We start from the raw sequence: 11,374 nt of genomic DNA, 5'->3' as shown, positions 1-11,374 counted from the left end.
AAATGGTAATAAATACATCCATGATGCCAGAAAAATCATTGCACAATCTATTGTAACTTGCTCTTACCCATACTGACAGTTAATCCTAGAACCAAGATCCAATGTAAAAGAAAAATAAAGTATGTCAATATTACTTGGCTTAATTAAAGATATTCATTATACACGTACCTTTTAATGGATCAACACTCCCAATCAACATTATAAATAATCGGGACCAACTGCAGAGTAATGTCTGTGAACAATTATCACAAAACTAAAACATGGATGGCTGTCAGTTGGTGGCAGAGTTCTTGCTTTCATAATAAATATAAAATCAATTTCCTGCTCTAGTTCCTATTCCAAGTTGAAAATGATATATCTGACTATGAATTCCAACTACCTTCATCCGCAGTTGTTTTTTTTTTTTTCTTTCGGAAGGTGGGGGAGAAAAGCAAAGAAAAACGAAACTTACGAGACCACCTAAGTCAATTCTTCATTTGAGGGCACTTGGATAGTAAAGATATGATGCACATATAAACTTGCCATATCACTCACATATGTATTTTTTAATATAGTTACTCTCCATATCAAATGCCATTCAAGTATTTCCTAGGTCCTTGCCAATAATTCTCCTGTAAATTCTTATTTGCAAGGTTTAGTACATTAGAAAGCCTATAGAAACCTTTTGTTTAAACAATAATAATATGCAGTTCTGAAAACCTTTTGTTACCATTTCAATCAAAAATAACTTCATATCTTTTAAATGAAATTTTGCAAGCAATCAGAGACTAATGAGGATTTACGGATTTAACTAGTTCAGGGAATCAGAGAAGGGAATGAGAATTTCAAGTAACCAAGTCTTTCATTTAGAAAAGCAGCTAATGTGTAGGTTCATGAGGTCCTCTTCGCAGAAAAATATAATCAGGAATGTTGCCTCAGGAGGGACTCTCATCCTCCTCTCTGTGTGCACATTCCTAACTCCCATTAACATTAACGGCCACCACACAAGCACACCAAGGAGATGCCAGCCTCAGGAGTGTGCAAGCATGGCAGCTGTAGGGACTGAATAATCCATATGGCTCTGGAGAGAAGCTATGGTTTATTGGATCTAGAGTCACAGCCTCAGCAGTGGAATTCAGATGCTAGAGGTAAGCCCAGTGTGGATTCCTTACCCAAATCCTCTCCCACAGTACACCATACGAGTGACTGTAGGTAGGCTAGTGGTTTTCAAACCTGACTCTATCAACAGCTTATGCAGAAATTCGTTTCAGGAAACCCTACTCTTTTCATAAGCCCAGATAAGCTGTCCTCCCCCTCTTCTCCCACAACTATCCCAGTGTTTATTCATGCATTTACCCCCAAAATACAGAAAATCACAAACCACCTTTATGAACTTTTATAGGGTAGTAAGTTAAAAATGTTATATAAAGGTTATAGGTTTATAACCTTTTTAGGCCTGGCTCAAACCATAAAGTCAGCAAAATCAGAATCAAGCTTGAAACTCTGAAGACAATATGAAAATTTAATACACTAATCTTACATGTCAAGTCTATGCTAACATATAAATTCCATAAACTATATAAAAGACAGGCTTTAACCACTAATTCTAATTGTTCCAACTTTTATGGATTCAAGTCACAGTCTCAATGCTCATTTAATACAGGTTTCTGAAGTCCAGTTCAATAACTTTCTCCTTCATTCCCTAGTGAAGAAAATATCTTTGTGAAACTTACTTCACTGATGACACTGGCACACAAGTCCACACATACAAGTTTATACTTCCGAAAACAGGTAACAGTTCACTAGGCATGTTGATGAAACTACGTTTTAGGCAAAAAAGACTGGTTGACACAAAATTCATAGTGTACTTCTAGACACAGAGTACAATGAAAACTTTATATTCAACATCTCCAAGGAGGTCAATTAATATTCAGAAAAACTCTGTAACATGTTTCAATAATCATAAGAGGAAAAAAGAATTCAGAAACATTCTAGAAACTTCTCTAGACCTTTCAATCAATTTTATTTATATGCAAAACCAAGAGAAACTAAAAAAAAAAAAAAAACTAAAAAAAAAAAAAAAAAAAACAAAGCTCCTCCTGATGCTAAAGCTCTCAATTTACTGACAGGCAAATGGCTTCATGCTGCCACTTAATCTCATTTCTTGCATAATGCCCTCTAATTAGCATATCAAAGTGAATTAATACTTCTAGGGCATTAGCAATGGGGAAATCTGCTCCAGGCTCACAATAGCAGTTAAGAGAGAGCCAAGAAATCCTCAAAAACACCACAAACCACTTTGCATTGCAAAACTGTTCAATTTATTTATCCTCTCTCTCTAAACACTTTTACCGCACACTGTTTTACTACTGTTCACCAAACAAAATGATAATTGCCAAAGTTACCAGCATCTGTAATGCCTGTTTAGAATCTTAATTTAGATTATGTTGCAGATAATTTCTATATGCAGCCATTTGTTCTATTATAAATGTTAATATAGAGACAGTGGAAATGTTGACATTCTCAATTAGTTAATTTGAATTTGAAATAAAATTTTATGGGATTTTAAAATTTATGAATTTTGTAATGTAAAAAGCCACCTGCTGGACTCTGATGTCTAAGAAATATGCTTTGGAAAACTGATGTTACCACATAAAACAAAACAAAACAAAACAAAAATCATTTTGCCATAACATATGTTGAATCTCCCAAATAATGATTTAAACATTGTGAAGAACCATCAGTATTAAAAGGATTACATTGTATACCAATGCCTCATTAGTATGAACACATAAAAAAGGTCACTCTTCAAAACAACTTAACACTTTTAGTGCACTTAAATGGAAAGAAATCAAGAAATACAACACTTTCAACAATTATTTTTATCTGTAATTACTTTTTATTGTTTTTGGTACAAATCAGCCACTATGATGCAGTCCCAAAAAAAATACTGTGCCAATTCGACACATTCTATCACCCCAATTTCTTTACTAGATACACTCAAATTTAGTGCCAAAGCAAACTAGTTACCAGTAAAAACTACAAATTATATTCATGGACTATGTCTATGAAAAAACTAATAACGAAGATATTCTGGCTGTAATTCTGCCAACAATGGAGATAATTAGAATCAAGTGTTGAAGATTAATGAAATTTATTTTGTAATATGTTCTGTGTCTAAAGGCATAAAAAGATGGTGTGCTTTTTCAATGGCTTATTCAAGCATCACTTATTAATTTATTTGCTAAATATAATGCTAACACCTAGTTCTGATAGCAATTCGTTTGTCTAACTTCTATAACTTAGTAAAAAAAAAAAAATCTATAATGGCCAGGCCTGAAAAACTTTGACCAATTTATGCTACACAGTGATGTAAATTATTTACTCTCTTCATACTTACAGTCTCAAATGGCCTCCTAAAGTAGAGCAAATGCTTGAAAAGGTCAACATGGGTTGGGGGGCGGGGACCTGCAAGCTTTGTTAGTCAGTTACCACCTAAATCATGCTGATCACACTGATAAATGGCTAAAACACAAGCCTGCTGAGAAAACAAATAAAACATTATTCTCATAGTGTCAATATTGAAATAATAAGTATCTAAAGATGTTCATGCATACATGAAAAGGAGGAAAATAATCCAACTCTTTATTTCACTTGATGTGTCAGTGCTGATGGATTAAGTATTTTTCTGAATAGATATGTCAAGGTGTAAGTATAAAATAAAGTTATGACTGACTTAAGGTGTGGTTCAAGGAATGCAGCTTCAATTCTTACAGTCTCACTTCATGTACTATAATTACATCGAATAGCATTCCACCATAACGTATCAAAATACAAATAAGCCAAATAAGATATTAATTTAAATTTGCCTTGCAAATAGCCTCTCACAAAATTTATAGACAGAAATCTAAAAGTATAAACAAAATGAATGAGAAGGAAAAGCATCATAGGGTGAAAAGGGTACACAGGTATATTTTATGAAAACTGGCAGACTAGTGAGCATTTTGGGGTTTACCAAAGCTTCCCTTGCCAATGCACAAGTATACTTTTTAACTAAAATAAATTTATGTAAATTAATGCAATAATACAACATAGTAAAATCCCCAATAAAATACCAAAACTACACAAATATATAATAAAATGATGTTCACTAAAAACTGAGGCACAAAAGAATTCCTGCACAGATCAAGTTAGTATTGACAAGAAAGTTCAATATATTTTTATTGGGAAGAGACAAAACAAAGAACAGAGTTGGAAAACAACTCCACATTTTAAGATAACACCTAAACCAGATTAGCAATGAAAAATTCTTTCCAGTATTTCTACAAATATATTACACATATTATTTGGTAAGAATGGGAGAGAAACAAAATTAGAAAAATATCATCTTTTTTACAATCCCCCTCAAAATCTACAAAAGTTCCAGTCAGCTCTACAAATCTGTAAAAACTAAAATATTGATAAAATGTTCTTAAATTGCTCTAAGGAAAAAACATTGATAAAGTAATATAATTTATGATATTTCCGAGATATATGGACTTTGTATTTTTTCCTGCTTGATCACTTAGTATTTCCAATGTAAACAAACCATAATATCTATCACAATTGATATGAATTTAAGACATTAAAGGTCCAATAAAATTTGCTTCAAAAACTTTGGGGAGGGTAGGAGTTACAGCAAAAATAAGATTGGCCAATTGTTGCTAATTGTTGAAGGGAAGCAATGAGTTGACGGGGTGGGGATTTACGATTCTCTTCTTTCCGTATGCATCTATGTTCAAAGTTGCCCACGACAAAAAAGTTTTTAAAAAATCGAAAATAAGCTCATTAAAACCATGTGTAGAACAAATGGTGATATTACATGGAAATATTGCTAAAGCAACTTAAAAATGTATAAATAACTGGGTCATATATAACAATTTTCAACTTTCTTGCTAAATTTTTACTTGATGGAAAATTCACTTGGTTTATATACATTGAGAATTACAGAATTACACAATACCATACAAAAGAAAAACATAATAAATTTTTACAGGGAAGCCTTCAAAAGAGAAAATAGACCAGAAAAACAAGACTCCAGTGGGTCTCTAAATCTGTAGGGTCAGAATTAAATAGAGAGAGAGGGGTTGACTCACAGTACTGCCCTGTCCCTCTATGTCCCTAGTCACAAAGCAATAAAGATAAAAGGTTAATCTCACATCAAATACTAAAAACATATAAAAACTCAGTTGCAAGCTACAGTCTTGATTTCATTGTGATATCTAAAATTCTTATGACTCTTTCTAGGGGAGTTTCCCTTAAAAGTACAGCAATTTTAATAGTCATTTTCTTCTTATCCTTAAACATAAAAAATACTTCAACCAGCCCAACCAGCCAAGCAGGCCTTTCTCTTCCCCTGCGGACACCTCCTGCAGTAGAGAAGTTCATTAAGTTTTATGATCTTCCCAAGTCAGTCCTGCTTATAAGCCTCACAAAGGCTACAAATCTGGCAAACCATCATGTATGCCATTAGACATTACTAGTAAATGAATGCTATTTAGGGTTTGTGGTGGCAATAAATCAGAGTTTGGTTGGCAGCTATCAACATGGAGTATTTTAACCTATCGTTTAGAAAGGAAAAACTTGTGTTGATTTCTTTTAACACACAACGTTTTTTCACAATACTATGATTCCAGTTATATAGTAAAATATTGAATTTTCATCAAAAATAATTTTTTGTTGAACCAGAACCTTTTCCTTCATTTAAACAATCATAATTAAGGGCTTTGGAAAGAAGGCAGATTAGAGAGTTGGAATATTTCACAAAGGAAAACACTTCAACAATCAAGATGAAGGAGTCCAAAAAGGAGGGCATACACCAAAAGAAGGAAGCAGAGGAGCAGATCTGGCATCGAGGATATTTATTAAGAGATGGATGGTTAAATACGGTTGAAAAAATCAGGAGAAAAATCTTTACATTTTAACGATTATCTCACTGGTCGGTTGCTTACTTAGTTTAACACGGACAAATATCTTGATTCTAAAGCCTGTAACTTTCCAATTGCTTTTGAACTGCATAAATATCACAATTCAGCAAGAAGATACATTTCTGCCCAAAAATAGTTGTATAAATTTTACAAAAGAAAACATTTTCAAGGAAAAGCAAGCATCTTACAGTAAAAAGTATACTTTCCTTACCTCTGAACAAGAAAATAATATAATGGTGGTAGATTACTCATTTATCTCTCAGAAGGGAAAACACTTTCCATATTTGGTAGGGAGAAAAAAAGATGTTTTCCAAACTAAATCCCTCATGTGCATCAGAACTGGCAGTGTTCACTGCCTGATCAGAAACCTCAAAATCTACTGGCAGATCTTTACAAATACGTGGAATCTTACAAATGATTTTGTCCTATTTTAGAAGTAAAGCACAACCGAAATGACATTACCCACTGAAGTGACAGTTCCCCCACCCCACTGTGCCTCCACTAGTCAACCCCCTACTCCTCCATTATGCAGAAAAGAGTCATCACACAATGTTCTGGTTTCCATTCACAAAGAACTAGGTAAACTTTCTCTATATTATAAAGAATGAATCTCTGGATACAATACTATCAGACTAAATTAAATTATTTACAGAAAAAAGCATTATACAACATACATATATTCTACAATGCCTGTTCTGTAAGTTCATGGTGTCTCTGAAGCTTGACTATGGAAGCAGATGGGGAGGGGGCCCTCTGGAATTTGCTGCCCTGCTTTCTTTGCTTTGGAACACTACCGTCTACACAGCTGTTTTACTTCAAATTGAGGACTCTGAATTAAGCGTCCCTGTATCCTCGAAAACTGGTTTTGGAGGGTGAGATGGAGCTATGGGTAGTAGGGAGAAAGGAGAGGACAGACGGAGCTTCACCCCCATCAATCACTCAGTACTTAAATCCCATCCCTCTCCAGCTTAGAGAGGCTGGCAGGAAGATGCCTCTGCCCAGACAGCCGCCTTCACTCTTTGTCGGCTGCAGGCTTTTCACAAAAGAGATAACGGTGCAAACTTGGATCTGCTGGCCAAGGCACAAAAAGAGACTCCAATTTACAAGTTATCGCTGAAAGCCCCAGAAACAATTTTCAAAACACAAAAATTTCTTTTGTCAGCTACCTCTTGTTTCTTCAATGCCAATAGCCCTACCAAAGATCTCTCTGCCAGTAATCCCAGACTGAAAAGACTTGTTTCTTTCTGTAACTCACCTCTGACATGTGGCTGACTATACTTTCCTTTCAGAATGGTGTAACTAAGTTCTGTGCAAATAAGCAACTAGAGGACTTACGCTTCCTAATTGAATTCTGCCTGCTGCTAAATGTCTAAACATGAAAAGCAATTTGCTGGGTTTGGTCTCAAGCTGGCTAGGCCAAAACTTAAAAAAGGGGGGGAAAATACAAACCATGAGACAGGGGTGAGATGGGAGGAGTATTAATCCCTTCTCCCTAGTAATATAATGCTGTATGAAGTTGTATCAATCTTCATATTCACAACACAGTCAATGCCCCTGTGCTTAGCTGTCAGCACAAACTGAAGTAGAGCTCTGGTAGCAAGAAAAAAGCCACAGGACATTAAACAGCATCATCGACCAGAATTACAGATCTTAGGTTTTTAAACTAAGAATCTTCAGGATTTAACACTGGATGTCTGATTTTACAGTCAGATAAAAATTATCTACCATTTTAAATCACAACACTTTCTGAAGAGAGCTAAAAATCAACACAGAATACAAGTCAGTAATGTAAAATGCCTGTGGTTTTCAAAATGTAAAATACATCTTTAAAAAACACATCCATGCTATGTGAATGAAAAGCAAGAAAAGTACTCTTCATGTTTGCTGTTCATTACGGTTTGGCATTTATATTTAACAGACAGCAATAACTCGCCATCTTTTCTTGATTACTTTTAGGATCAGAATAGTATTGCAGAGTGCAAAAGCTGTTTAAAAGGCGGGCAATTGGCTTATCAGCCTAACAATTATATGCAGTGTACTATTAGTTGTACACGCAATTTAAATATCATCATATTTAACCTATACCCTGGGCTTTTTAACTTTTTCTTTTTTGCTTCAACTAAAAAATCCACAACTTTAAAACACAATATATCCAACACACAACCCAAAAATATGTACACGTATCTCAACAGTAAAGCTTGTTCAATGCACTGGTTAGCCATATACAGGGAAGATAATGCCAGATACAAACTAAAACATCTAAATTAAATCTCTACTTCGATTTGAGCCTTATCGCCTCAAGATAAAAATATTTTAAAATCAAGAAAGTCTGACAAAAAAGTTATATTGAAATGAATTGCCAAAAATTTGTCTAACATGTACCTGTAGTTTTCATTGGAGCACTTTCTGCAAAACCTGTCTTCTTTTATATGCCCTGCCTGGAACACTTCAAAACTGTGTAACCTACCATCTGTGGACCTTCTTCTACTTTATATATTAAGCACAGTTACGAGCGTAATGACTTCAAGACACGAAATTTAACAAAAGTAGTGACAGACGTAGTACACCACGTACACCTCAACACATTACCCCTCCTCGATTCTTAAAAGTAGTCTTCCCACCTCAAACACTAACTCAGCCATGCTACCGAGGTCTGTTCTAGGGCATCTATTCTTCAGTTCCTGGAGCTGAAGCTTAAGGCTGTCTAAGTAAAACAAAGTTCGGGCGACGCTGCTCCCGGGGACTCGGTCCCTGGCATCCAGTCTCCCGCTGCTCCTTTTAGAAACTGACACACAAACAAGGCGAAAGGAGAGGGGAGAGGGCGGCTGGCGCTCTGGGCCCCCTCCCGGCCTGCGGCCAGGAGCGGCCGCCTAGAGAAGGCGACCCAGCTTCGGCCGCACCTACACTTCATTCAGGACCCGGAGCGGAATCTGAAATCGACTCCAGATTTATTGCAGTTTTTTCTCAAGATCAGGAGGTGGGAAGGAGAGAATGATCAAAGATGGCGGTGCCCAAAAGCAGCAGCTCGCAACTGGAGAGTGGAAGAGGAGTATCTCCGACCCCACCTCGGGGGCGTCCAGGCCCACTGCCGGGGCGCAGCGTCTTACCTGTTTTCTCTTTGATCTCACACAGGACGCTGAAGAGCGCGGGTTTCATTCTGTGACAGTTCAGGGCATGTTTCCTACAAAACAAATAGCAAAGCACAAAGGTATTAGCATCACCTATGGAATAATATGGCGCCTTCCTTTAAGTTAGACCCAAGACTTAATTCCGGCCCGCGATTTCGGAAGGCTCTTTGGAACAGCGGCAAGTCAACAAAAACTCAAGTTGACTAGTTGGCGACAGCCGGCAGGCTCCGGCGCCCAAGGCTCCAGCCCGGAACGCAGCGCGACCCAGCTGCGCGCCCGGCAGCAGCCTCGGCGACCGCAGGGGCGCGAACCCGCGCGGGGAGCCGCGCTCCGGGGACAGGCGGCGGCGCCCCGGGGGCGGGGACGGGCGCGGAGGGGCTCCCGCGGTCGCGCTCCGCAGGCGGAGCGGGCGCGGCCGGCCGACCGACCCCGGCCGGCGGGCGGGTGACAGCTCGGCAAAGTTTGCGCGGCAGCCCGTGCTCCCCGCGAACTTGGCCGCCCGCACCGGGCCCCGCCAGGGAACCGCCCAGCGCCCGCACGCCGAGGTCGTCCCGCGGCCGCGACTCCCGGCCCGCGGAGAAAGTTGCACTGCCCTGGAGCGCAGCCCGCGGCCCCGGCCCGGCAGCGCGCGCGGGGGTCCAGGCGGGAGGTTTAAATCCGTGCGCGGGGGGCCGGGCCGGGAGCGGGCCGGACAGGGCGAGAAAGGGACCGCACAAAACCCGCGCGGCGCCGAGTGGCTCCTGAGCCCCGGGAGCAACTTTGCCGACTCCCGCCCGGGGCGCGGGGCGCGGGCCAGTCCCCCCTCCCGAGGCCCGGGCGCCGGCGGGTTTTCGGAGAAAGTTCCCGGCCGGAGGCTGCGGCCCCTTGCCTCGGGCAGCCACCCCGGGGCCCCCGACTCGGCCGCGGGCCCGGCTCCCGCACACACACACAAAAGATGCTTTAATGAGACGACACCAACTTTGCTTGCGCCTCGTCCAAGCTCTGGTCGGTGATGGTCATGATCTGGTGGAGGATGTCGCCGATGTCCTGCTTCCTGCCGTCGCCGTCCGCCCCTTCGTGGCCGTGCGGGGGAGGCGGCAGGGCCATGCCCCCCTGCACCGAGTGGCCGGCCAGGTTCACCCCGGCCAGAGTCTGCAGCATCCTGGATTGATCGTCCATCCCGCCGCGCGCGGGCGGGAGCGGGCGGCGGCGGCGGCTGAGGCGAAGGCTGAGGCGGCGGCGGCGGCGGCGGCGGCGGCGAGGGAGGAGAAGAAAGAGGGGGAGGGGGAGGGGGAGGCGGCCGCGCGCTCCCCGCCCGCGCGGGGAGGGGGCGGCCCGGCCGGCCGGGCCCGCGGCTGCGGCGGTGCGGACCGGCGCCCGGCTCCGGCTTCCGCCGCGGCCGAGGCTGGGGAGAAGCGGCGGGCGGAAGCGCCGGGCTCCGCGGCGGTGGCGGAGGCGGAGGCGGCGGCGCCCGCTGCCCTCACGCGGCCGCCGCGCCGCCTCCTCGCCGCCGCGCGCCCCGCCGGGCGGCCCCGCGCAACTTGCTCCTCAGCGCCGGCCGAGTTGCCGGGACGCCCGCCGCTCCCCGCGCCAGCCTGCGCACTCCCTCCCTCCCTCGGCCGCCGCCGCCGCCGCCTCGGCCGGGCGGGATCCGAGCCCCGGCGGCCCCGGGGGAGGGAGCGGCGGCGGCGGCGGCGGCGGGCGGCAGAGGAGGAGGAGGAGGCCGGCGGGCGGGCGGGCCGCGGGGAGTGAGGGGGACGGAGGAGGAAAGTTTGGGAGCGGGCGGGCCGGCGCGGCGGGGGCGCGGAGCCTGGTGGAGGGCCCCCGGCGGGCCGCGCGGCAAGGCGGACAGCAGATTGATGGGGCGGGAGAAGTCGCCGCCGCCACTGCCGGAGCCGCGCACCCAGCCAGCAGCCGCCGCGGACCGGGCTCGGAGGCCGCTCGGCTGAGGGATTGACAGGCTGCCAGTGCCACTCACTCACTGCGGCCCCGGCGCCCGGGGGGAGGGGCGGGGGCGCGCGGGGGGTGGGAGAGCGCTCCGTGCGCCACACCCCCAGGGGCGGAGCGCGCGCTCATTGGGCCTTGCGCCTCCCGCCGCCGCCGCTGGCCCCGCCCCCGGTGGTGGGCCCGCCCCCTCTGGCCTCTGATCTCCGGCCAGGGAGCGAGCGGCCGGATCTTCTCGCCTGGTCTCGCTCTCCCCTCCTCCCCACCCCAGGATGGACTGCCCCGGCCTACAAACGTTGTGCTCGCGCCCTGGTCCCCGCTCCCCAACGTTAGCAGTCTTGGGTGTGGGGGGTTGTATGTGGGACGGGGGTCAACTTG

General features: G+C 43.9%; 1 protein-coding gene across 2 annotated transcripts in view; it reads right to left on the bottom strand.

Annotated features, from left to right (window-relative positions):
- PBX3 (PBX homeobox 3) overlaps positions 1-10,344 on the bottom strand; it is a 227,781-nt gene extending 217,437 nt beyond the window's left edge. The window contains exons 1-2 of one of the 2 annotated variants that reach the window (XM_051855254.2): positions 10,032-10,344; positions 9,053-9,126 (exon numbers count right to left, since the gene is read on the bottom strand). In XM_051855254.2, coding sequence (XP_051711214.1) covers positions 9,053-9,126; positions 10,032-10,231 — 274 coding nt within the window. In that variant the 5' untranslated portion in view covers positions 10,232-10,344. The remainder of the gene's footprint in view (positions 1-9,052; positions 9,127-10,031) is intronic. The other variant, XM_051855265.2, reaches the window with a different exon arrangement.
- Positions 10,345-11,374: the final 1,030 nt, after the last annotated feature.

This window comes from Oryctolagus cuniculus, chromosome 1 (assembly GCF_964237555.1).
Source record: "Oryctolagus cuniculus chromosome 1, mOryCun1.1, whole genome shotgun sequence".
Lineage (NCBI taxonomy): Eukaryota > Metazoa > Chordata > Mammalia > Lagomorpha > Leporidae > Oryctolagus > Oryctolagus cuniculus.
Note: the sequence above shows the minus strand (reverse complement) of the source record. Positions and strands in the feature narration are given on the sequence as shown.